The sequence below is a fragment of the Ascidia mentula genome, chromosome 5 (assembly GCF_947561715.1).
Source record: "Ascidia mentula chromosome 5, kaAscMent1.1, whole genome shotgun sequence".
In the NCBI taxonomy this organism is placed as follows: domain Eukaryota; kingdom Metazoa; phylum Chordata; class Ascidiacea; order Phlebobranchia; family Ascidiidae; genus Ascidia; species Ascidia mentula.
In genome coordinates this window covers 20,300,001-20,326,952 of record NC_138570.1, presented here as the reverse complement: position 1 = coordinate 20,326,952, position 26,952 = coordinate 20,300,001, and the positions used below count along the sequence as shown (strand labels likewise).

The 26,952-nt window shown below is 38.1% G+C and overlaps 3 protein-coding genes across 3 annotated transcripts; 1 reads left to right on the top strand and 2 right to left on the bottom strand.

Moving 5' to 3' along the window:
- The first annotated feature begins 4,152 nt into the window (after window positions 1–4,152).
- Window positions 4,153–12,824, top strand: LOC145903189 (ankyrin and armadillo repeat-containing protein-like). Its single transcript, XM_082991259.1, has 20 exons — window positions 4,153–4,243; window positions 4,996–5,066; window positions 5,299–5,509; window positions 5,627–5,778; window positions 5,892–6,075; window positions 7,097–7,196; window positions 7,673–7,902; window positions 8,182–8,364; window positions 9,172–9,371; window positions 9,505–9,711; window positions 9,965–10,141; window positions 10,341–10,494; window positions 10,696–10,857; window positions 11,116–11,225; window positions 11,289–11,411; window positions 11,666–11,824; window positions 11,970–12,087; window positions 12,173–12,310; window positions 12,467–12,646; window positions 12,766–12,824. The coding sequence occupies exons 1-20, from the start codon at window positions 4,153–4,155 to the stop codon at window positions 12,822–12,824; spliced, it is 3,009 nt and encodes a 1,002-aa protein (XP_082847385.1).
- Window positions 12,825–16,435: 3,611 nt separating this feature from the next.
- On the bottom strand, window positions 16,436–19,054 carry LOC145903188 (pancreatic secretory granule membrane major glycoprotein GP2-like). The gene is made up of 7 exons (XM_082991258.1): window positions 18,831–19,054; window positions 18,584–18,764; window positions 18,089–18,159; window positions 17,611–17,797; window positions 17,293–17,394; window positions 16,874–16,976; window positions 16,436–16,578 (listed from the first exon to the last, which is right to left on the bottom strand). The coding sequence occupies exons 1-7, from the start codon at window positions 18,971–18,973 to the stop codon at window positions 16,436–16,438; spliced, it is 930 nt and encodes a 309-aa protein (XP_082847384.1). The 5' UTR covers window positions 18,974–19,054.
- Window positions 19,055–19,258: 204 nt separating this feature from the next.
- On the bottom strand, window positions 19,259–20,737 carry LOC145903708 (uncharacterized). Its single transcript, XM_082991836.1, has 3 exons — window positions 20,688–20,737; window positions 20,147–20,312; window positions 19,259–19,613 (listed from the first exon to the last, which is right to left on the bottom strand). Exons 1-3 carry the CDS (start codon window positions 20,729–20,731, stop codon window positions 19,497–19,499), a joined length of 327 nt encoding a protein of 108 aa, XP_082847962.1. The 5' UTR covers window positions 20,732–20,737; the 3' UTR covers window positions 19,259–19,496.
- Between the last annotated feature and the right edge of the window lie 6,215 nt (window positions 20,738–26,952).

Genomic DNA, 26,952 nt, shown 5'->3' with positions numbered 1-26,952 from the left:
TGTTATTTAGGACATGCTCGCGATTACACAATTAGGTGTGCGCATGTTTTCATTGTTTCAAGTATTGCGCATACCTACATTGTCCTGTCTACTGTAAGGCATCAACAACATCTTGTATTTTGTTCATCATTATCTTGAATCGATAAAAAATACATGTGCCCTGGGTAGGCCAACTGTTGTTATAGCAACCCACCGATCACGTGGTCATCACAAAACTTTTTTCTTTACTCGTCACGCATCACTGCTCGCAAAACGTACTTTGTCTGGATTAGGGTTCTGGCGACAGTTTTGAAGTGTTGGGGGTAGATATACGCCATTGGACATTGCCTGAAAAGTATGTGTCGACGCAATAATACGTCATACGCGTTGAAAATGATGTTGCGCAATGCATCTCTCGAAACAAGCCAACAGAATACAAACCAACATTAAGGTATGTTTGGTTTGGTTTACGAGATAAGAAATAAACCAACGTCAGACAACTGCACCACAGATGAACTGGTAATGCTCGTTGATGGTAAGAATTCTCCGTAACATATTTTGGTTGTTTGTTTCTTTGTCTTTTCTTGAAGTTATTTCACAATCATTTCTACATTTATTATGTTTGGATCCAAATACATTTAAATATTGACGACGTGAACGCTGGCCTCGTGATTTTTAAAGAGGTCGATGTCGACCAAATGGTTGGTAAGTCATTGTATTAGTCCATACTACACTGTGGTTAGGCATCAACGTGACATCGCAATCATGCTCTTTCAGGTTCGATCTATTCTTAGTACACAACAAGTTATTGCGAAGCCTGCTGAAAAAATCTCCTACCGAAGTATGTTAACATTCTACTCGATGTAAAATCAACTAGTTGGCAAACGATGTTTATGTCATGGTATGGAGTGAGCAATGCGCTGAACATGTTTGCTCGTAGCATACGCATGAGTCAGTGCTGTACACTGTAATACCGTTAGTTCGGCATTGGTCGGCGTGATAGCTGAAAGGTACTTGCGTTTATCTTGTTGTTCGACGCATGTAAAATCACAAGGTAACATTCCCAGCATAATATTTCACTTGGATCTGTAATGCACCTTGCCCGGACACACGTAGTAAAAAAACTACTCACCGCCTAACCTGATACTCGCCTGTGCCCAGAGTGCGATCTTCGTTACAAGCAGTTTACAACCAAGTATCGAATATTGTAACAGATGCCAACCACGTATTATTGCTGTCCTCATCATCAGCACACAACCACTAGTTCTATGCTGGCAACAGCAGTTTATAAACTGTTGGTGTCGAAGCTTCAGTCACACTCTGCCACCCATCGTAGCCGGGAAAAAATGTGGGAATATCCATTAGCGCGTTACTCTCCGTTTATATAATGGATATATACACTATGACAGGCTGGCAGGTTTTCAGGATGCAGTTGGTTTAAAATGATGGCCACGTGTTCATGTATTTTATTTAAAGAATCTGTTGCGTGTTTCATCAATTTATCGAAAATTAACGACTCCTTTTGTTTTTGCAGACTTCATTTCGTGGGATTTGAATATCCACCAACAAATGACGCCCAATCCGGGCCAGTCTGTTTTCCTCATTGCGGTTGTGGTTCTGTGCCGAACGAGGGTCTCTCTACTGACTTAGATGAGACCCACCGCGAGGGTTGGTACCTTGACGTGGTGCGGTGGCTATTAAACCAAGTCCAACTCCGCAGAACCAAATAATAAACCAACAGTATTTGGAAGTAGTCCCTCATAAGCGATAATTGTTTTAAATATTTTGGACGTCATCAGGGATTGCAAACGCTACCGCAAGATGGGGCTAATGATACGTGTAGTTTGGGAATAAGTCCAGCTGAGAACCTGACGCAACTTTAACGTGCTTGCATTTCATTCAAATCAAACTAAAACAGAAACGCATGTAGAGTGATTGCGCTGGAAGACGGTTTTGAGATTTAAATCCATGGTAAAAGTGGAAATATTCTACATCCAGCAACTTCTGCCGCACATGGGGCGGCTGTAGCTTGGGATTTAAACACTCCTGGTCGCGAGAAGAAGCTCGCTATATTGTCTGAACATCGTCGCACGGTCACAAAAGTTTCACAACTCTGATGGAAATCTTTTGTTGAGTGGATCACAGGTTGGTGGATTTTAGATAATCGTGTGATAATGAGTTTCCATGCTTGGATCTGTCGAGGGCACAAGACGTGCATAGACATATATGTTTAGGATTACACAATGTGAAAATGGGAGTTGGGTTATCAAAATAAGGTTTCAAAAGGCACTAAACCAGCTTAAATTGCAAATCAATAATAGCCGAAACGTCGAGAAACGTAAATACAACAAAGTTTGCCAGAAGAGCAGTATTTAGCAATAACTATAAATGTTAATTGGGTGTAAAATAAGAATGAAACTTATTAAAGCAATTTGGTTGAACCAGGAATAAACTTACTGTATTTTGCGATCCACTCATTCCATACTTGATCTACGTCATCATCAAGATCGCCAAACATTGTTCAGGCTCAGCACGTTGAAATAAAAAAGTTATGCCTACATAAAAATGCCAGTATGTATTAACATGATAACGGCATATGATAAGTTATCACCATTCCAAAGCCTGGATATATTATGGGTTACATCATTTTGCTGCGTATAAGTTTCTGTATATACGCTGCAGTCACATTCCAACAGTATACAATACGTGGTGACTACACTTGATAAACAAATCAATGTTTTTGATTAGCTAATTAACTTTAATTGTTGTAATAAATAACTAAGTACTTGCTGGAATAATTTAATCAACTACTGCTGTGAGTAACATATAAGATTTAACATACAAATTCTTGTTCAAATACAACAGATTTGTACGCATACACAACCGTACATAAAACTGTGAGTCTCCACCTTGGCTACTTGCTTGACGTCACACATGATGTACCAATTTCTCGCTTTCAACTCATTTTAACGCTGCGCGATCAAAACAATTGATTGCAAAGCGAAACCGACTGATGTTACGTCATGAGAAATGACTGTGGTTGATTAGATAGGTGTCGCTGGAGAGCACATCGAATGAAAACTTCGGTTAAAGCACCCGAGTCATACAAACAAAAAAAGCGATCGGGATTCGTCCCCAGGATGTCGTGGGTTCGAATCTCGGTGTGGCAACAAATAAGTAAATGAACATATTCCAGTGCGACGCATTTGGAGATATTCACAGTACGTGTGACGCACTGATTATTGTGAAAGGCTGGGATTAAATTTACCCGACGCTTTTGGAAATTGAAATGAATGCACCAGGGCGTTCCGACGAACAGTTTGAGAACCATTGAATTACATCCTTGAATTCCAACGTTGGTGAGTTGATTGATCGCAAATATAATCATAAAATGTGATGTTTATATTTAACCTCCACATACAACTCAAATAGTGTCTGTGTGGCTTGTTAGTCGACCAGACCGTCGTCAGTCATCAAATACACTGATGAGACCCAATAGATCGAAACCGTGTGCACAACTGTCTGCAGATAACTGGTTATCTTAAAAGTTAACTCCACAAATGTAGCGCAAAAGAACCTGCGATCACTCGTTTGACGTTTTCTTTCCAAGTTTTCACGCTTTATTATATCACGTATTCATTTACGCCACGTTTTTTCACCTCTTATTCTTAAACCTTCCACCTACTTAGTTAAATGTTTTTATGTTAATTTATATTTTAATTCACTTAATTGTCTCGAACGCACCAGTCACCGCACGTTGATTTTATATCGCAGCGCTAACTCCCTCTCTCTCACGTGACACGATTGGGCCAATGACGAGTGATATAAAAGATAGAAACGGGACCAACGCGAGACTCTGAAAGAGAACTGCCAGAGTGCCAGGCTGCTTTGTGGATCGTTATTCGCCTGCTTGTATTTTAAAGTTTTATGAACAAGATTTAATCTGATTGGAAAACCGTTGTGCTGGAACAGGCTTGTGGTGAGCCGGTAATGCAGCGTCCTGAGGACCTTGGAAAGCGTTTGGTTTAAGAAGCGTAACACAAATACGAAACCTTTTCTGATCATCAAAAAAACACTGACGTCATTATTTTAACATATTGGGAAATCCCCTATCTGTCCAGTGCCAAGTCACGTTTTTAGGAAAAAATGGAAACTCAGAAAAACAAATGAATGATGACTTTTCAGCTAAGCGTCGCAGAGAGTTCACCAGCGGAGTTTAATTCCAATGCTGTGAAAGCTTTTGTGTATTACCTGACCTGCGAAAGTTTGTTTTTACGTTAATTTTAAATTTATATCAAGATTTATCATCATGTTTTTGTGTGGTCTGTTTTAGAATTAGTTGTTAGATAGGTAAGGCCCCAGATTGGTTGTTTCTGACAAATTCTTGCAGGCAGTTTTTGCATTTGGCAGTATTTCATATTTGACCACTTTTTCGATCACTTTACTTATATTTTTATTTGACTCTGTAATTATTACGAACAACTCTGTAACTTCTGCTTGTTTCCATGGTTGTCTGTAATGCACTAACATACGAAAAAAACGTTGCGATTGTCTGCACAATTAACGATCGCCAAAAACAAAATCCGCGCAAAAAAACAAACTTTCCAATCCGGGATCCATCCATGAATTAATTGCTGTGGTTTGTCTTTTTTATATTTTATCTCTCAACCCCATTGTAAAAGGTTATAAATTTTAATACAAAACCGATGGAGCATTTTTTGTCAACAAGATTTTGTAGGAATTTCTTAAATACGTGGGACAAAACTTTCTATTCATCCACTTTAGGTGGTTATACTTGGTACAGTGACAAGCACCTCAATATCATTCCATGTAAATGGACAACTGTATACAGGTTTGTTGAAGCTTATATGCAAAAATCTTCTGCAGTTCTTTTTTTAGCATTTTTATTTAGTTAATCTTAGTTGTTGGCAACAGATAACACAAAAAATGTGGACATGTTTGTTAAAGATAGAAGTAGAAATTATTAGTTGCTGTAAACCTGTTTGCTTTGTTCAGTTGATGATGTGGATCCCATGATGAGCCTGAACTCATGGCTCCGATCACAACCAGGACTCACTGGAACAAAAGTGATGTGTTATGAGGGAGTGGATATGGATGTTGCGTGGTTGCCATGGAGAAAACTCCTGGAAAGATAGAGAAGCTGTAAACTCGGTGAATGTTAAAAGTTAGACTCTATGTCTTGGTTTGTTGTTTAATCATAACTGATATGCAGATGCTTCCTGTTCATTAACTAATTTTACTGTGTTTGACATAAAAATGTACATTAAAAAAAATTTATGTATTGACAAATGTATTTAGTGCCTCAGCCTGCTTGCTTCAGTGGACGGGTGCAGAGTAACAACTGTGAAAGGACTTGGGTCAAGAAGAGATGGCTACAATGCAATACAAACTCGTGTAGCTGAGTTTGATGGTTCACAGTGTGGTTATTGCACTCCTGGCTTCGTCATGAATATGTACAGGTTCGCTTATAAATTAGAATACACAGAAAATTTGTGGTGGGTTATTCAGAGTATGTTTTTCTGGCCTTTCAAACACAACTGTGCTTATTATATTAAATCATTGCAGTGTATGCTTGTTTATATGTAGTTGCCAATAAAACCATAAAGTAACCCTCTCGTCTTTTTAGCCTTTTATCAGAAGATCCAACTCCAACCGAGCAAAGATAGTTTTGATGGAGACATTTGTTGTTGTACAGGATATCGTCCCATACTTGATGCAATGAAATCTTTTGCAACAGATGCTGACCCAAAACTGCTGGAAAAATGTTCAGACATTGAGGTACAACATGCAATAAAGTGTACAAACTTTCTGATTCCTTTTCTGTGACCAACAAATACTTTAATTAAACAACATTTTATCTCTAGAAATTTTTAACAGTTTTTGTTTCTTAGGATCTTGAAAAGGAGTTCTGTCATTTAAAATGCAACAAACGAAAGTTAGTGCAACTAAAAGCAACCAGGCTTGAATTATTTAATGGTGGAACTTCATGGATCCGACCAACTTCGTTTAATGATTTAGTTGCAGTTCTCAAATCCCAACCGACTGCTCAAATAGTTTGCAAAAACACTGCTTCTGGTAAGTCTGACACGACAAATTTCTGTTATTTTGTTTGTGATCTCATGATGATCCATGGGAAAATACTTGAACCTGCGGTATGTGTTAAAATGAAGTCAAAAACAAAAAAATAAAAAAAATATATACAATAAGTTTGGGGTGAAAACAAAGCTGTGATAATGATTAAAGTAATGGTGGTTATAATTCAACTTGCATTTACAATGTAAGAAGTTGACCCAAACTTTGATTTGTTTGTGGTAAGAATTTCTCACCCTATAGCCCTGAGTGTTCAGGCAAATGTTTGTTTAAACAAAAAACATCAACAAGTTTGTGTTGTAACATGTTGCTAGTCATCACCCAATAAAATCATATAGTTGACATAATTCACTAAACCTAACATTTGACATCATCACAGTTCCTGGTCATCAGCATGTTAGTCCTAACACATAATTAGCATTTCAGGGCTTAAACATGAGTTGACATGGGTTGGAGTCCCGTGGATGTAAACTTGATCGCAACTGCTGCTACTAATGAAGCGGTTGTAGCTTGGGATTTAAACACTTTTGGCTTGCTATATTGTCTGAATGTTGGTCACATGGTCACGAAAGTGTCACAACTCTCATGGAAATGTTTTGCTGAGTGGATCACAGGTTGGTGGATTTGAGATGATCGTGTGATAACGAGTTTCCATACTGGGATCTGTCGCGGGCATAAGACGTGCATATAAGATATATATGTTTGGGCAAAATAATGGCAAAACGGGGGTTGGGTTATCAAAATAAGGTTTCAAAAATGCACTAAACCTGCTTAAATTTCAAATATATAATGAAGTGCAGTGTTCTGACTTTAAACAGAATCGGTCCAAATACAAAACAAGCACAAAATGTGTTTCTTCCTTACAAGCAGTAAAGAGCCATAATAATCCATGAGAACTGCAGACACTTGCACACAATATTTCATTCTATAAGGTCTCATAAGTGCAGTTTGGTGTGACTGTGGCACTGGGCTACCTTGTAGACTACCATGCACACTTACACCACAGACACCACGAAGTTAAAATCTGTGTCCCTGACAGTATCCAAGCTGCCCCAGCCAATGTCACAGTCACCAGCTGCACTGATAAGACTTTATAAATTGAAACAGTGCGTGCATGTATTCGCAGATCTAACACACATCCATAATTACTGTACTAACCAGTATATATCAACCTAGTTTATTTTTACTTTCAACTTGCCGCACGTTTATCATATATTGCCAGAGTTGCGTCATCAATTCTAATTGGTCTCAAAAGAAACAGCGACATTATTATATAAACAGGTGTGTGATTCCTTGCGACGTTGTTACAATCTGAGTGGAGCGCATTCCACCTACGATATTCGGGTTAGGTCTGACTCATCCCTGTGTATATGCACTTATTTAAACTAACCCGGTATCCAACCACTGCTAATTTCGTCATCAATGAAACAAATACGTCACGAAAATGGGAATTTAATGAAAAACAGCTGCTGATTTTTTGCCACACCGGGGTTCGAACCCTGACTCTCCTTGCCATGAATCCCGATCAGGATTTTTGTGCTTAATATAACGTCGAGCGCCTTCACCAATGTTGTTGAAACAGGGACAACGCTACACCACTGCTCGTTGCTGCCTCAAGTGGAGCGCTCGATTGCCTCAAATTTCTCATCAAGTCTGGCGCCACCGTGCGATCGCGTGACGTCAACAATGACGGTCCCGTGCAAAGAGCAGCCCTCAGTTACCACACTGACGTCATCAATTATTTGATTAGTTTGGAGGGGAGGAAGGATGGTGATGACGAGGAAAGTTTAAACGTGTGGCCAGCATTGGTTGGTGAGTGACGTCATTGTTGCGTAATAGCACCAGGATTACGTACTGAAATTACGCTGAAGATGCTTTTTGCGTATATGCGTATGTATTTGTGAATTTATTAGCAGGGCGGATGACTCTTTAAGGAACTTTGGTTCCATCGGTTGATGTTGTAATTTTGAGAAAATTTTGTTTATTTTCGAAATAAGTCGGAAACTCTGTGTGTGGAAAATGTGACAATTTATTTATTTATTATTCCCTAACATTATCGCAACCTCACAAAAAACAAATTCTCTATTTAAGAAATGCTGGAATTCCGATTCGTTTTCCGCCAAGACGCTTCGCTTCGTTGCCTCGAGGTTCTGCTTCATCGCACACCGACTTACTGGCGCCCTCTGTTGGCGGCTGATGCAGTTCCTCCTCTTGTTAATTTGCTCCGGAGCGCAAGAAGAAGACCCAAGTCAGGAACCATGTCCCTTGATTCTGGTTCGTTTTTAACTGTGGTCAATGTGGGCACATGTTTTTCGTCGGATAAATTAAATTTAAAGCTATCCCGGCGACTGTGCGTGGTGTTCGCCCGGATGTTTCGTCACTGGCCCCAAAAGCTGCACGGATGAGACCTAATGGTCGAAACACCCACTAAACCTGACTGGCACTCACTAAAAGACGTGTGTTGTTTACCGCTAAATGTCGCTGCAACGTTTTTATTCCCGCAATAAGCTTCGTTAAATCTTTACGCGGATGCACTGAGTGTGTGTTTGGGGTTGGCGTCCAAGTTGTAACTCCAGAAATCCCAAACCATCGAACTTTGTGGTCGAGGACTCAGTGAACATTTGTGTTGAAGGTTTAGGGAAGGATTAGGAAGACGAGACGACTTCTCCCATAAGATCACTCGCTTGTTCTGTTATTTGCCTCATGTCGGAACAGGATGACGTCAGAGTTGAGATTGCGAACGCTGGCGCGATTCCAAGTAGGTGTTAAGTCACGTGGTTAATATTTCACTTTTGTCAGGATAGAAATCGTAGTTGAATACCTGTTCAGTATTTTTTTGAAAATCACGTAAAAACGTAAGAGAAATTGTGTGTCTGACTCGGAAACCCTCATGATTTTATCGGTGCTATTTTATGTATCACGTTTTCTGTTCATGTCTGCAGTAACTTTGCGCAAAAATTATGTAATTTGTGCAATGTCTGCTTATCGTACAGCATTTGATTAAGTTAAGTGTAAAATATATTGAATATGCCGTCGATTGGTCAGACTTGTTTCTTTTCAATCGGGGACTATTTTTCGCAGCTCTTATTTCTCTGTTAAAACCCATGGCATCCCACGATCTTGATCCGGAGCACCAGGATCTGGAATCTACGGATGAGAGATGCGAGATTCAATCGCGTTCCTCCGTCGTTCTCTCGGATCTCGCTCACGTGGATGACAACGCGTCACGCATCGCCGCACATGGTGGTATCCGGCCGTTAGTTGAACTCCTCCAAGTTGACGTGAGTCAGAAATACAGGAGGGGAATTCTGGATTAAATTTATTGCAGTTGGTTTAAAACCGATGCCTCACGTCCGTCGTATACTTCCCATGGGATTTGAGGAAATTGTAACTTTCCAGCTTGTATTGTTCCAGGTTGTGGATGTGCTTGTCAACGTCATCAACACCCTGGCTTCACTCTGTCGGGGAGACACGAGTGGTGCGGGCGACATCCAGCGGAGAATTATGGAGTGTGGAGCTTCCGGGTTCCTGGTTGATTTTCTCACGGTGAAGGACGATTCGCTTCAGACGGCGACTGCTGACGCGATTGCTGCTGTTTGCGATGACAACCAGGACAACCAGGTATAACGGGTGTGGGAATGAAGCTTGTTGTGAATTGTGACCTAAATATTAATCCACACTTGTGGGATTTTGAACCTGTTGAAGAACTGAATTTTCAGTCAAAAAGTGAAGTCGTTGTTTATATTGCTTGCAGTAATCATTTTGTTTGGCCAGTGTTGTTTTTACAAAAGATTTACTGAAATATCAAAATTGGTCTTTTTTGTTGTTTCCTAAATGTCAGAAAGTTAAAAATTTATCCAAAGATTTTACACAGAACGAATTTGTTCAAATCGGAGTGTTAGCGCCGTTGGTGGCGATATTGCGAGGTCATTGCATTCCCGCTCAGATGAAAGCTGCGCTTGCTGTTGGATGCATCACTAGAGGGAACCAGGCAGCCCAACACGAGGCGTCGTTAGAAGAAGCTCCGACCGCTCTGTGTCGTCTGTTTCAAGTAAGTAGAAAATGAAGTTACAAAAATCAAGTTTGTCAAGTTTAAAGAAATTTCTTTTTGAAACCTTGTGACTTTTAGTGGAACTCTTTTGCGGCATTCTTTTTTTAGTGGAACTCTTTTGCGGCATCTTTCCATTTTGCAAAAAAAACATTAATCAACCCAATGTAAAGATTTCCATCAACTTTTATTTTCGTAACAGATTTGGTCGGATGAGGTGAAGGAACACGGCGCATGCGCACTGTGGTCGTTGGCCGGTCACCACCCTGAGCAGCAGAGAGCAATTGCTCGCAGAATCGGGACGAGTCAAATAATTGACATGTTACTCAGCAAATCCGACACGCTTCAGTTGATCGGTAAAAAGTTGCTTTATTTCTAATATTTGAAACAAAACAAACGAATAATATTAAAAATAAAAAAGTGTATGTCGGTAAAACAAAATGAGTTCAGGAAACTCCCAATCAGTGGAAGTTGTCGCTAAAAAGATTCTTCGCGGAATATTTTAGCAAAACGATTTTATGATGTCAATGGTTGGAATGGAATTGACTCGTTTGTAGGTTGCCAGGCGGTTGCAGCATGGAGCTGGAAAAGTTCATCGAGTCAGGCGCGTTTGTCACGTGACAAAACTATCCCTCCGCTCATCCGGTTGCTCAGGTTGGAGAAAACCAGTCGGAAAGTCGTCATGGGAACACTGGACGCTATCAACAAGATGTGCATTGGTGCGTGACAATTTTTCCTACCTCTGTAACGTGCATTTCAGGTATTATCATAACGACAATGGCTGCGCGTGAAGCTTTTTTGTTTTCGAAAGCGTTAGAGGGAGCTTGAACGTCTGGTGTTGTTTTTTTTACCTATTTGAAAATATTGGTTTCGTTCAGAATGCAATATTTTGTGTTTGTAAAATCAGTGAATTTCCTGAAGTTTGTTTTTGATAAATTTGTTTATTATTATTTCACTTTATTTTCACATCGGTCCAGGTGTAGCCCACATAAACAACAAGAACTCTCAACTCACAATTGCCGAAGAGGGCGCCATTGAGCTGCTGGTCAACAGAGTGTGGAAAACGTCACGTGACGAGAAGATGCAGGTGACGCGATGCCAGAAATTACGTCATAGAGTCGCGATTAAGCAAAGGATGTTTGTTCTAAAGGTCGATCTTCTCCATTGTTTATCGTGTCTTGTTAGCGGTTGTCAGGAGAACGAAGACAAACTGAACGAATTGGACGGATTCGGATTCGAAATTATTCTGCAAGTCTGCAACTCGCCCAGTATGGTGGGTTTGTTGTAAAACCTTTGTGATGTAATAAAGAATGCTCAATATATAGTACCGGGTGGGTAATCCCCACCTCTACTACTTGTTTCCCACAACTCCTGTTGAATCTGCGAAGCTTGCTTTAAGCCAGGGTATTTACTTTCTATTGAAATTTACGTACAAATAATTGGCGATAAAGTTAATTGCGTGTGCATAGTTTATGTGTGAACGAATTGGAAGTAATTTTTACTAACAATTGTTTTGTTCTTTCTAAGGCGGTGAAATTACAAGCAGTATCCGCACTAACCATGTTCGCATTCAACCGAATCCAACAACAACAACGGATTTCACGCTTGGGTGGTTTGAGCCTCACAACGTTTGAGGATTTATTTCGGTGCAAGGATCCGATTTTTAAAACTACCGCAGCTTTTCAGGTAAAGTTGGAAAGAAATATCTTGTATCTCAGACAGCTTTGTGAGAAGAATTAAAACCTCATGCAATAATCTAAACCTTGTGGTTTATGTGTGACGAAAACGTGGAGGAAGTGGTTTTAAGTAAAAGCAGTTGTGTATTTAACAGCTGGTTGTTCTCGCTCGCATCATAACAAACACTTCCCTTGTCGAATCTTCCGCTAGAGGCGTCATTACGCTCGTCAACTTCCTCGATGACGTCAACGATGACGTAGTGGCAATGGCAGGTACGTGCTGAAATGTATATTCGACTTTTTGGGTGATTTATAGTTTCACATGAAAGAAAGATGACGTAATGATGACGTATTACAGCGGATTATCTTGCGTCACTCGCCCACGCGAGGGCGGGCGTTCCTGAAGCCATCGTCACTTGCGGCGCTGTGGAGAAACTTCTTGGTAAAGTGAAGTCGGAGAATCGGTTGGTTCGACAAACTGCTGCCCAGGCATTAGGTTAGCTGTCTATATATGATTTCTATGGAGTTGTCGGGTGACAAAATAACGTGAGATTGTTTAGGAAAACATGCACTTGGTTTCCCTATTACCTTATGTATTACATTGACATTTATCTATTTCCACGTGGTTTAAACTTGATGATGACATTTTCAGGATATTTATCTTTCAACCGAACGGCGAGCAGAGAGTTGATGACGTCATGTAGAGCGACCGAAGGCCTTTACGTCATTCTTACAGACAATTTGGGTGAAGATGGAAAAGTGTCTGATGAGTTTGTAGCCGAGTTTAAACGACAGGCGACGATCGGTTTGCCGATTGTTAAAGAAAAGAGGAGTAAGTTCGTTACAATTTGTGTTAACGTACATTTCTACTGAGCTTAGACACAAGCTTTCATGCAGCAAAAGTTCTGGGGTTTATTTCAATTATAAAAATATCAACCTTTGTTTATTCAGGGCCGCCAAGACCTCAAACAGCGCAAACGAGGGGAAACACCTTACATGTTAACGGGTAGGAAATGCCTCGTAGTGTACGTTAAAATACAGGAAACACTGAAATGTGGATTTTTTCAGAGCTGCTCACCGGACGATGAGAGCACGTTCGATTTCCCCGGCCAACAGAAAAGTTTCCACAAAGAAACAAAACTTTTCTATTCCCAAGTTTTACTTATTTTAGAACAACAGTTTCCTGTTATTCCTTTCTTGTCAGGTTCAAAACATTGTATGCAGTTGCGCGACAAGTTCGTGTAGTTTGTAAATATTTCACTGTGAAAATTTGTATGCTTCCTGTATTATGTGAAAGATACGATGCTGTTTTTTTATGTTCTTGCATTCCCTTTTGAAGTGACACGTTTTGTGAGATTTATAAAACTGTGAACACCCCAGATTCTTCCACTGATGTAACATTTTTTTACTCATAATTGCATCGTGTGCACTGTCGGTTTACCCGTTGTCGGGGTATGTCCCCGCTGGGTGACCGTGGGGTACGACTGCGTCTCGGCCTCGCACCTAACGGATCCGACTGAGTCTCGTTGGCAACTCGGCCTCGTAGGCAACTTGCCTTCTCTATCTCAAGGTTTACTGTTGGAGTTAAAGAACTCCTTTACACAAGTCTGTGCGTCTTCTAAATATTCTAACTCCCGACTAAACACATACATCCACCAAGCTTCAAGCCAGTCCAAAGTTGTTCATAAATCCATTTATTGATATAATCCAACGAATAAATCCAAGTACAGTACAGTACAATTGGGGCTCCTATACAGTGTACTAAAGCAGAACCAACAGCCTAGACCCTTACACAGCAACAGTTAAAACACACTGATCTGGCAGGCGCTATAGTCGCTCTGCTTATATAGTCTGCGGTTGTTGCGCAACTTGAATGCAACTTGAAGTTGACCGATTTGGTCGATTACGTCAGTTATTTATATAGCTTAATTAACTAAGTGCCCTAATAGGTTATTTATGTATAGGTAGACTTTGTTTTCAGAATAACTAAAAGTAGTTATGTTTATTTTAGCTTTATTTATCATTTGCGAAAGAAGTACTTGTGTTTAAATTAACCTTATTTATTATTTGCCAAAGAAATGCCTGTAATTATTTTAACTTGATTTACATAGTTAGTTTGGTTGCCTAAGTGACCTATATGACTTTATTGCCCAAATTACATGGTTTATAACACATCTATAATGTGGCTGCTTCTACCGGCTACAATTTTTTCACCTGCTACCAGCTCGGCAGGTTTTTCCTATTAAATTGTCCGGTCAGGAATTGACCTAAACCGGAAATGAGTTCTTCTTTTTTCCCATGTCGTTTTATTGGACATCACAACTCGGACATGCGTTGAACGCGTGATTACAATGACTTTGGTTTTAACTCTCGGTCATAAGATAGTTATATACGCTTTGGGCCTTTTTTAGTATATACATGTATTGTGCGGCGACAGCACTTAGTAAAGATTGTTTGACAAAGTTACACATATGCATATTTAACTTAAATTTTTGTAGAAATCGAGTAGCTTTACTACAATAAATTGTTGGCTTTCTACCGAATATTTGTAATATAGAATATTGCTCGTTCATGCAAAATGTATATCAACTTTATTCAATCTGTTTATTTTGTGTAAACAAAAAAAATTAGGTAATTATTGCAAGTCAGCAATCAGCATTAGAAAAGTTAATGTTCTGGTTGCGAGGATAAAATCGCTGTTCGTGTTGGAAAATCACTGAAGCGTGCAAGAGACGAATTTTGTTTACAATTTTCTTGGGAATTAGTTTGTTTAAGAACTTGCTGCTACACTTAAAAACGAATAAAGGAATCCGCTTTCACAAAGTAATAGTTTCCTTACAAATGCTGCCCCAGGCAACGATTGTGAATTAAGTTCCGCATTTTGTTTCGCTGCTGAGAGAGGAATTACTGGTTCCGCTTGGCTGGACAGCTGATATTTGTTGCGTCACAATCTTACTGCGGACAAAGCGAGTGAGTCGACGGCGGAGAGATTGACAATATATTGTTGGGTAAATTATCGAATACGCAGATAACTTTGCTGTTTGACGCAGTAGCGGATTGAGATATTTACACAGCGTTGTTCGTAGTCCGACCTTTTCAAAGACATCAACACATACAAATTCCAACCAAGGTTGTTTGTTATTGAGGACATGATAACGTACATGTTTGCTAAAGAACCTCACCTTAGGCTGAGTGCTTGATTTGTTGATTCAAATAGTATGTTGTACCTTAAAACCGTTACAAATATTTTTTCAGTCACGCATCACTGCTCAGAGAACGTGCTTTGCTGGATCAATGTCTGGCGACGGTTATCAAGCATCTCTCGAAACAAGCCAACAGAATACAAACCAACATTAAGGTGTGTTTGGTTTGGTTTACCAGAAAAGAAATAAACCAACGTCAGACAACTGCACCACAGATGAACTGGTAATGCTCGTTGATGGTAAGAATTCTCCGTAACATATTTTGGTTGTTTGTTTCTTTGTCTTTCCTGAAGTTATTTCACAATCATTTCTACTTTTATTATATTTAGATCCGCATGAACTACAGTTAAATATTGACTACGTGAACGCTGACCCTGTGATTTTTAAAGGGGTGGATGACTACCAAATACACCTTATTGCGCAACTTGAACTTGCTTACCGATTTGGTCGATTACGTCAGTTGTTTATATTGCTAGATTACGTAAGTGCCCCAAATATGTTGTTTATGTTGAAATCCAAGTCTTTGTTTTCCGATTAACTGAAAGTAGTTATGTTTATTTTAGCTTTATTTATCATTTGCGAAACAAGTATTTGTGTTTAAATTAACGTTATTTATTATTTGCAAGAAGTACCTATGTTTAATATAACTATTTACGTAGTTAGTTTGGTTGCCTAAGTTAACTATATCGCTTGATTGCCTACATAACATGGTTTATAACACAGCTATAATGTCGCTGCGTCTACTGGCTAGCACTTTTTCACCCATGTCGTTTCGTTTGACATCACAACTTGGGCATTCATTGAACGCGTGATTATAATGATTTGGTTTTAACTCTCAGGCACAACAAAGTTGTAAGTTTGGGATTTTTGTATGCACATATGTTGTGCGGCGACACTAGACATAGACCATGTCTCTGTACATCAGCGCCATATGGTATGAAGCAAATTCTTCCGCAAACAAGTGACCCTTACTTAGATAAGTAAACTCCCTTTCGTTAAATAACCTTCTGCCAAACGGCGTTTTCCATAATAGCGATAATCTCATGTTAAAAGTGAATCTTGATACTTCTTGGTGCAATGAATAGACATTGCTATGCGTATGTTCAAATACTATTTTATGTTTCTGTTGCTGTCAGGCATATTGTATTTCGATAACATCACGTGATTTCACAAGCGGTGTTAGCGTTATTTTTTTTTAAGTTGAGTGGTTGGATTGTGCTTGGATACAACGCAGCACTTTGAAACTAATCTCTTATAAAGCAACAATTCTACACACACAGATATATGTCAGGTTGTATTTTTGCAGCAAGATACAAAAGTGTGCGTTATACACGGGATTATACAAATATACGTCAAGCTGTTAATTAAATCAATCAGTTAGTTACACACAGGGTGCACTTATGTCTTCAGTTATTACATTAAACATCCTTGTTGAAACGACGTCTCATAAACCAAGCAACCAACCCAAGCACAATAATAAGCAGAAGGACGATGAATCCAACTGCTATGTAAACACCTTTCATATCCTGGACACCTTCTGATTCCAGTGCTTTTTCCACCTCTGCACACACACATATATTAAGGTAAGATAGAGTTATTGGGACATATAGTTACATGGTATGGAAAAAGAAATACCAGTATTGTTTATTTGGTGATTGGTTGTCATGATTTATAGAATTTTCATCAGCAAACGTTTCAGAATTTTTAGGTCAGACAACTTCAATTATTTTTGAAGATAAGATGTGAAACTCTCTTTTGTTGTTCTTTGGACTTGGAAAGGTAATTTTGTTCCTCAAAAATTGCAGCTTAAAATCGGATCAGACGATATTCAAATAGCGAAAGATATAAGTTCTCACCAATGCAAGTTTTTTCGTCATTCCCGAGATAGCGGCCTTTAAAACAAGAACATTGGACAACTCCAAGTTCTTCGTTGCAGAAATCTGTGCATCCACCATTTTCCTACAATAAAAGATATTTATGATACAGACTAGACAACAGACTGGAGTATTTGTACAACCAAAAAAATAGCACAAAAAAATTAACAAACTGAATTACTGATGACTGCCCCGGTAGACTGTGGATCGATAACCCTGTTAGTAGTTTATGTGTAAAACTAAATATACGAACGCACCAATACACACTGGACCTTTCACTAACTTAGCTGCTTACGTGTTTTTGAAGATTAGTTAATCTGTTTTTCGTTTAGTATATAACGTGATGTACAACTAAGTACGGCTCTATGCTATATACCGAGAGCTTAAATGCATCTACTCACCTTTCCACACAAATCCTGAGCTGAAACGTAGAATGGTCCAACCGTTAAAATCTCTTCTATATCCGCATCCACTGATCGCCGTTCACGTCTTTGTGAGCAATCCTGTGAAACACACATGAATAAATGTTTTGCGTTTTCATAATAAAACTCTGAAAATTTGTAAATAAATCCAGAAGCTTATCAAGATTATTCGATTGAAAATTGTGTGAGTATTTTTTCGTAAAGTTTTGTTCTTGTGTAGGACAGCTAATATGTTACTATGTACGTAATTCTGCCAAGGAAGAAAGAGTCAATTTTACTGTCTATACAAAACCTCACCGGTTGTTGACAACCATCAGAAGTGTTGTCGCATAATTGCACGTAACAGTGAGCGTACAGTGATTGTTCGTTCACAGGCACGTTGTTCCACACGAATGAGCGAAACTTAAAGGATCCGAAAGTGCTTTGGTAGTTTCTCAAAATTACGATTGAATCTTCAGACTCCATCTCGTGGACGACTTTGCAACTGCGATAATATGATTTTATCTGTAAACTTTTTATATTTTAACACGAACAAATCTCTAATAAGATGCCATCAAACATTTTGAGCAAGAATAAAACAAATTTCTATAGACCTGTGTTAATATTGCGGCATGAAATAGAAGTTAAACAAACACTGAATTTAAATGAGAAATAGTGTGTAAGGTTGGAAATATGTGAAGTTTCATGCTTATGTTTTTTGGCATTCTTAATTCACTTTCACTTGAACATAATTGACAGGAATGTATTTGGAAGGTTTTTTTCGTCGACATTTTACCTTTCTGTGATGAGTTCATGTTTCAAACCTCCTTCATCAGAATCCATGTTGCTGACCCAGCACGATTTTAACTGACAAACAGAGTTTCATTAAAACAGTGGCTAAACATGGAATCCTTGCACAAATCATATGAAAAAAATTCCTAATATATCTAATAGAAACCATACATAAATAAACAACGCTTTGTCAGCCAACAACAACGAGCGCATTTAGGTCCAGCCAATAATCCAGTCCACCTACATAACTTATGACGTAAGTTTAGTAATAAAGGAGTAGAATGGTCAACAAAGTTTTTGTATTAAAAGTTAATTTATTCACAAACTTGACTTCGAGGAATCCATCAATGAATTTATTTATTTAGCATAAAATTTTTACCGTGTGTGAACGTATATATGTGTATTTCAGGCCACACTTCTAAGACTTAACTTATGACCAGCAGAGCCTTAATAATGCACTGATACATATTTATTTCAAATTATTATTGAACAAACATACCCTTAGAGATGTGTGAAACTTTCCACTTCCACTGGCCGAATCAACCTTAGCGTAAACGAAGTTTGGAACTTGGACGATTGAATTTGATCTGAGTGGATTTTTCATTTGCTCGTCACTAAACAACTCAAATCTAATCGTAATATTCCCGACACTACGATGTGAAGTCAGATAACTTTCTTTCCTGTTAAGTTTCAACAAAAGCATAAATGTCACCAAATTAAAAAAGTAATTAAATTACAATGCGTACAGTTTAGTTGACATTGCTCTAGAAGCAGTTTTGATATCTCTGTTTAATATTTCCGAAATAAAGCACGATATTTCCAAGTGTGGATTGTAAGATCTCCGTCTCACAACTTGAGTGGTAAATTTGTAATTGCGAACTTGGTACATGATGCTTACGTTGCTTTGGGATTTCTTCGAAAAAACATGTAAAGTATATTTTTGTTGGAATAATTAATAATGAAGATTATGCTCTGATCAGTTGGTCGATAATGAAAATCGTTATATGTTTTTGAAAGGTTTATGACATGCTTTGTCTTATTCAAGATTAATATGCCTAATTGCTAAGTTCGTTTAAAAAACTTGGGTTGATTTTAGTTTTCTTCGAAAGTAATTCAGAGCAAATATCAAGAAAATCGCAACTTATCATACGTGCACTCACATGTTACGCTGCTTATCATTTTAACTTTTCATAACATGAGTGACGCCTTAAGTTGTGAGTGAAGTCAAATATTATCGCTTTGAAAATAGGTCAACAACTCTAACGACGATGACATCATTAACGTGCAAAGTAAGTTAAGTTAATGGAAATCACCTCTTACACGAAACTTATCTATTGACTCAGGTTGCATCAGTAGTGTCGCTGCACAACACATGTTTACAAAGAAAAAAGGCCCTAAAACTTACAGCTAATTTATGTTAAAACCAAGCCGGGAGTTAAAACCAAAGTCATTGTAATCACGCGTTCAACGAATGCCCATGTTGTGATGTCCAACAAAGCGGCGTCAGTAGCATGTGAAAAAATGCTAGCCTGCAGAGGCAGCGACATTACACTTGTGTCATTAACCACGACATTTAGGCCATAAAGCCATATATATAACTGAAATCATAAACAAAGTCAAAGAAACTTCTGTGCTGTGTGCTGTATTACTTTACTGGATTATCGACAATAAACGGATTTATGAACACCTTTGGACTGGTTTGAAGCTTGGTGGATGTATGTGTTTAGTCGGGAGTTAGACTACTTAGAAGACGCACAGACTTGTGTAAAGGAGTTATTTAACTCCAACAGTAACCTTGAGATAGAGAAGGCAAGTTGCCTACGAGGCCGAATTGCCATCGAGACTCAGTCAGCCCCGTTGGGTGCGAGGCCCGAGACGCAGTCGTGCCTCTCGGTCGCTCTAAGGGAGGCGACAGTAGTTTGTTTTCTGCTACTGAACAACCCCACAAATTGTATGTAATAACCCCATTATTATTAACTGTATTGCGGACCAGATTAGTTACTGCCAGATTCAATAAATTCAGATGTACATCGGATAATATTTCTTCACTAAATACAAATACCTCCAGAGTTGAAAAACACGCGTCCAGTTCAAATTGGAAAACAGGATTTTTCGCTGCAGCTTTACAACTTCCAGGGAGACAATCAAGACTTGTCATGGGACGATTTGAAATATACAAAATATCTTTTCCACTTGCTTCCAATGCTCTTAACCCATGGGAACTGACACTGGAATAAAAGTTGTTTAAATAACCATGAGACTGGTGAACTTGATGTTGTAAAATGTGTCGCTAATTTATAACCTATAAAAAAGCAATACAAGAAAATAATAGAAATGTAAGATGTCGTTTATATTTATAATCAGTTAGAAAAGTTCGGATGACCGACATCTGAATGAGATTGTGATTACTCATCATAACTTGTTTATTATTTTAGATTAACTGAAGTTTTATCAAAACAAATTTCATTTAAGCAACAAAACTTATAACTAAAACAAAGAAATATTATATCATTGTTTTGGTTTAGTTTGGATGAATTCAAAGTAACAAATTCATGAAAAAAATATTTATTCCTCTAGCAATTTCTAGAAATTTTAAGTCTTACTTTAACTTGATAGAATTTGTGTTGCATTCCTTTTCGTTATACATCTTGCAATCTGAATATAAAATAATATTCTAGTTTCACTTTTCCTGTTTTAAACTACTTTGATTTTAGTGCAAAAATATTTCTGGGTCAATAAACCTTATTTGGTCTCAATTTATATTCTCAGTTAATCTTTCTGACTATTATGTTTACATTAATTACTGGAAGTTTTAAAAATGAAAGCAGCTGACCATCACATAGTTAGCTTTGCATCGAAATGTCAAGCAAAAGCTTGCAAACACAAGAAGTGCGTAATATCATAGGCAAAGCCATGTAGTGGAAGTGCTTATGGTGACACATAACTCTCCCCGTGAGAACAGGGTTTAATTAAACACAAACTTGTATGAAAAATATTTGTTTGAAAATTCCATAAGTCAGACACATAATAACTACGCCATCCACACACACTAAGCATTGTGCACTACACAGTGTCCGCATTTGTGAATTATGTAATCGGTTTGTGTTTAAGTCTCTTTATATGATCGGTTGCTCAACTTGTTCAACCCACTTCATTACTTCTGCCACACATTATTGTCGAACTTGGTTTAATACAAACCTGAGCTTATGCTGATTGAAGGAGGAGGAGTGAATGGTCGATAAACGAATATTTGAATATTAATTCTTCGGGCTTGAAGTTTAATAATTTGATCCCCGCCAACAATTACCCCAGGATGTGAAGGATCATCGGATAAAATCTATTCAACAACAAGGTACAGTAGATCAAATGAACTTAGTTTGTTTTCAAATCAAATATAACAACAACGTCTCTATAATGGCAGTCACGAAAACTTTCAGAATGCAGCTTACATAGAGTCCGTCTTTATATCCATTGCGACCAAACGTAATGCTAACAGAGGAAGCAGATATTGTGAAATTACATCTCACTGGACTTGTCACAGTATAATTACAAGCTAGGTATTGTAACAAGAATCCATAGCTCGAAGTTGGAAGAACAAGAGTTGTTGGAAGATCGTCCACGTTCAACTCCGAATCACAAGATTGTTTGTTAACTAAACAACATTTCGTATTTTACGTACTTGCATGAGTTTGTAGAAATTAAATTAAACTGAAAGTTGGCCGAATCAGAGCAAGTCCACTTTTTTCGGCTTAGTTTCAGTATTTGACCGAATCTTTAATATTCGACGGAAAAAGACTAATGCTGGCAAATAAGTTGGTGACGTATTGGAAACTGAATCAAACACTTGTTGTCACCTTCGTTAAAAATGTATTCACAAATACGAAAGTATGCTTAAATCTGATCGTGGTGCTTTGGATATCCTGGGTTCGAATCCCGGTGTAGTAAAAATATATGTTTGTGATATGAACTGCGCTGTACGATGGTGGTCAACTGCACATATGTGAAGCTAGTCTGACGCGTTGTGACCTGACGCATAAGTGTAGCTTAATCCACTTTTTTTGTGTCCACTTTCAAAATTTTTTGTGTCCACTGTATGTCAAGCATGTTAGATTTATTGCAATCTTGACATCATCTGAATCCATCGATGCCTTACCGAGAGTTTAAGTTTCAATCGAACTTTCTTCAACGCGATTTTTTATCACCAGCTTTAGAATTATTTTCACATCAAACTAATTCGAACTTTAGTTTTCACAAAAAAAAATATAAAACGTTTAAATCTCAAAGTGTTCAATTGTTTTTAATAAACACCAGAAACATTTTGTTTCTGACGCTGCCAGGCATAATGTTGTAAAACCTCATAAGCTCTTGTGGCAAATAATTATTTGCTTGGTCGACATTTCGGTCGTAACTTTATCAGGACAAACACCAAAAATTGCTAAAGTCGTTGAGTGATTCATTAAACGATTCTTTCGAAAATTCAGAAAAAATACAATTTTTTTTTGTCTGGGAAACTTCTTATTATATCAAAACTGTGAAGGTTCAGTGAAGCTTGACCGTTTAGCGCTGTTTAATATGCGTCCACAAAACCGATGTTCAACATTTGATAACGAAAACTAAAGAATGCCGAGGCATCTTAACTTTAATCGATTTATGATATTCAAATACATTTCCTGCTTGTTTCTTACATTGTTTGGTTTTACGTTTCTTACCTTCCATGAATGCAACGAAGGGAAAAGTCACAGAAGGAATGCCTTCCAACGACCAACAATATAAATACATGACACCTGTATCCGATTTCACAATTCCTGTTGCACTTCCATTACCAGTAAACTCTCCTAACAAGGCTCCTGTCATGTCACCGGGTCCGAATTTTCCTTCGAAAACCTACAATATAACAAAACATACAAATAATTAGTATGAAAAATAGGAATTTCCCTGTTCCACATACCGGTATTTGCCCTCTAAACGCAGTAGTCAGTTATTTCTATGGTTCGCTTTCAGGTTGTTTTATTATCATTATCAGAAAAGAATTCAACCACTGACGCCTGAATAAATTATACAGATAATTAAAAAATGCCACAAATGTTGAAGTAGAATATTCGGTCCGCAAAAATAACGTTAGAATTTATCGTCACGCTAATTATTTTTATATCTTGCAGTTGCGAACAGGAATATTCATAAAATTGTTGTAATAAGTTTGGTTCACGTAAGCACAAGATCTCCCACAACTCAAAGTTAAGGTTGGTTAACAGAGGGAGTATTTTCACCGAACAAATGTTGTTGAAGATTGTGCCGGAGGACAAATGTATTGCAGCAATTCCCCCATCATTTCCAGTGGATAAACGTCTCTCAAACGATGGACAAAAGGTTAAGATGTTGAAAATAGTACTCTGTCCACTAAAATGTCCTGGTTTGCACATGGGGTGTATAAAATCTACACAAGTATGGCGTGTAATATATTCGTGAATAACATATAACGATTTTAACATAATGTCTTTATATAAATACCTGCAGCAACTTGCAGGAACAAACATAAGAGGAAAATAATTTCCATTTCAAATGTTTTTCCTAACATCGACAACTGAAGAGAATAGAAGTTATTGTAATAGAAGTTATAAACCTTGTGTTAACTTAAATGGTTACGTTGCTTCTGATTTATACACTCTGCAGTCACAGAAACTGATGATGCCTCTTTAGGCGAAATATATTTATCTGATATTAAACATCTTTGAGCTGTTGGGCTTGATTGATATTTTCAGATTTACTCAGAAACATATTCTAAACAAAAACAACTCAACTTCGACAAAATGACTGATGGGAGAATCTTAAAAATCAACTTGTTGCAATAAATTCCACATATGAAGTTACAAAGAATGGAAACCAATTGTAAAACTTCGTAATAATTAACTTTCAATTATGGCCACTAGGTGCGCCACACCCACGCTTTCGGTGCTATGACAACGATATAAACAATCATGTGAAAATGTCGATGCAATCGTAAAGCATGACCTATTTTAGAAAAGAAGTGTTTCATTAACCGTTCCATCGAACTACACACAAACATGTTTTGAAACAGCTACAAAACTTACTCTTGTGACTAATATCAACACAACATTATTTTTATCACATTCTTCTGCTCACGTCTTTGTTTTGTATTCGCATTAACAATTGTGAACTTGCATTATCTCTGTTATATTCCTGAGACTCCAAAAGGAGTGGAAACATTTCAATTTGAATAAGACAGAAACTGAGGATGCCAACAGGCGAATTTATTATTTATGAGAAAAAATAAAAATTACACACAGGCGGTGATCGTGCTTTACTCCGAGTCACAGGAATATAATATATTGATTTGTAAAGACAGATCCACCGGTCACCGCGACCTGCACAGGTTGGTTCCTGCATTCATTTTTCACATATTCTCTGGCTTGTATTATCTCTAATGTAAGATAACCTGTTGTACTTTAGACGTACACACTTCGTGTTGTCGAGGATAAGCAACGTTGTTACCTCAAGCAGTTACGACTAACTTCATAGATAAATGTTAAATGTTAGGAAACTGATGCCAAGGTGAGCTACCAATGTTAATCGACAATTTCTTGTAATACGACCCAAGTAATTTGCATCCAAGTTAGTTAGATCTCGTATTATTTCTTAACACTTTTCTTTACCTGTCCCTCGACACCTTCCTGTCCCAGGCAACTGAATGCGGACAAACAGCTGCAAGACGCCCGGCTTTATAGAAAAACTGCATTACCACTAAACACGCAGCAGGTAACTTCCCAACCACATGAGGTGAAGTTGTTGCTACTTTCAGCAATCGGGACACGCACCGCCTAACACTAATCTTGTACCAGGTACTGCATGACATCATAAATATGTGAATAAACATGAGGTGATTTCAACGCGCATCCATGCACAGAATATTTAATGCTTCACACTTTCTATGATATGAGCAGACATCGCAACAGAGGTGATGCGCAAACGTTTTACTTGCAAGAGCAATTTTATTTTAAATCGTCGCTTGCAGCACAACCAACAAAAGTTATACAAACAGGTAATTTTTAATGACAGAACAACTCCACATTCAGGTCAATACCTTGAGTTAAGCATTTAATACCAGGAGGATAAGATTAAACAGAACTCTTTGTATCAAGGTTATTTTTGCAATAAATTTGTCATTATTAAAGTTACACATTTTTTACAGACATGTGGTTGAAATGTGTTCGCAAAACGACATTCGTTTGCAATGTTTCCTATTCTTCGTTTACATTCAGAATATCAGACACATTCAACTATTATTCTGGGTTCAACCATCCCGAATTTTATAAATAGGTGTTTTCAAGAACGCGTTTGCAATTGTGAATTTCAAGTTTTTGCGGCAAACGCTACTACGCGACACGCAGCGCCAAGCGCTTACTTCATCTTCTAATCTCGTCTCCCACCAAACAACCTGAGATTAGCCTTGTACCAGGTACTGCATAACGTCATTATAATACTGCAATCACAAGTTTGCAGTAAACACGGTAAGGAGATTGAACGTGCGTGCAAGTAATGTTAATTACTAGCAGTTTGCAGTAAACACGGTAAGGAGATTGAACGTGCGTGCAAGTAATGTTAATTACTAGCAGTTTGCAGTAAACACGGCAAGGAGATTGAACGTGCGTGCAAGCCCAGCAATGTTTATTTCTACCGGGTTTCAGGACGCTATATATAGATAATTACAACGTTGATCACAAACTAAGGAGAATTTGTTCATCGTATGCATGTTCTCACTTTTATTTCGGGATCAAACATCACAGAGTTGTAACTCTTGTATTAAATTTTCTTTGACATCTGCATTCACCACAGTGGAGAAGATGACGCGCAACGTTTTGCTTGTGGCTCACGTCCATGCTAACTCCACCGCGGATAGATTGTACCACAAATAATATAAAAAAAGTGTAAATTGTGGCCTAATAACCAAGGTATTTTATGACAACTTCACGGTTGACATTCCTTCGCAGATATTGTCGAAAGACCAAACCGCTGAGGCATGAACAATTATCTTTCTTCAATTTTAACCAAAGACAAAAAGCATGATAATTACAAGGCCACAAACGGTTCGCATTGGAATTTACGTTTCAAAGTTGCCCGAATGCAGCAAAAAAAATTCGATGCTCGAGACAAAATGCAGATTCTTACGTCATTTTGTCTGACTCGCGCCTCGAAAATGTGCACCCTGGGGTTGTGCAAGCCTGGGGCAGAATGTTGAAATTTGAAGTTTTTTAACACAAACCTTGTGACTTCTCACACGCTTAAATCAATAATCCACAACCCCAGGGTGCCCCCGGTTCCGATCAGTTAAGCATTTATTACTGCGATGTAAATATTAAACATGACCTTTTGTTCTGTTGATATTTGTTTTATGTACATTTGATCAAACTGAGTTTACCCAATTATTTAATTACGTTATGATGAATTGCACTCTTCAATCGTTACTATTTTTTATAATTTGTTTCCCATTTTTGCGATACATAAATCTAATATAACTTGAGTAACATTTAATTGTGAAATCCTATTTGTTCAGTACATTTGACATAAAGTCGCACGTGAGTTCTTATGTTCTTCCCTAGCATGACTTTAATTGAAAACCTGATGCAGAGTGTAACGTCCGTTGAACGCGCCCCGGTTCTTGGCGCGGAACGTCACACGAGGCGGAATTCCCGCAGTTTTAATGGGCCTCAAACTCGCTCACTCAGTTGATGTTATGTTTGTTATCGAATGTGCAGTACGCACTCGTACGCAAGATGGAATGTATTCGAAGTATAGACGGTACAGACGTCGGGAGGAGACGAAAGACACGTATAGGACACGTGGACCCTTAGA

Coding starts and splice junctions, on each gene's coding strand:
- LOC145903189 (XM_082991259.1), top strand. CDS start 4,153: ATGACTTTTCAGCTAAGCGTCGCAGAGAGTTCACCAGCGGAGTTTAAT. Junction 6,076..7,096: donor TTGCAAAAACACTGCTTCTG/GTAAGTCTGACA, acceptor CTTACACCACAG/ACACCACGAAGTTAAAATCT. Junction 12,088..12,172: donor TGACGTAGTGGCAATGGCAG/GTACGTGCTGAA, acceptor GACGTATTACAG/CGGATTATCTTGCGTCACTC.
- LOC145903188 (XM_082991258.1), bottom strand. CDS start 18,973: ATGTACCAAGTTCGCAATTACAAATTTACCACTCAAGTTGTGAGACGG. Junction 17,395..17,610: donor CTGATGGTTGTCAACAACCG/GTGAGGTTTTGT, acceptor TGTGTTTCACAG/GATTGCTCACAAAGACGTGA. Junction 16,977..17,292: donor CTCAGGATTTGTGTGGAAAG/GTGAGTAGATGC, acceptor CTTTTATTGTAG/GAAAATGGTGGATGCACAGA.
- LOC145903708 (XM_082991836.1), bottom strand. CDS start 20,731: ATGTATAACGAAAAGGAATGCAACACAAATTCTATCAAGTTAAA. Junction 20,313..20,687: donor ACAAATTCTATCAAGTTAAA/GTAAGACTTAAA, acceptor CTTTTATTCCAG/TGTCAGTTCCCATGGGTTAA. Junction 19,614..20,146: donor CGTGTTTTTCAACTCTGGAG/GTATTTGTATTT, acceptor CTGCCTCTGCAG/GCTAGCATTTTTTCACATGC.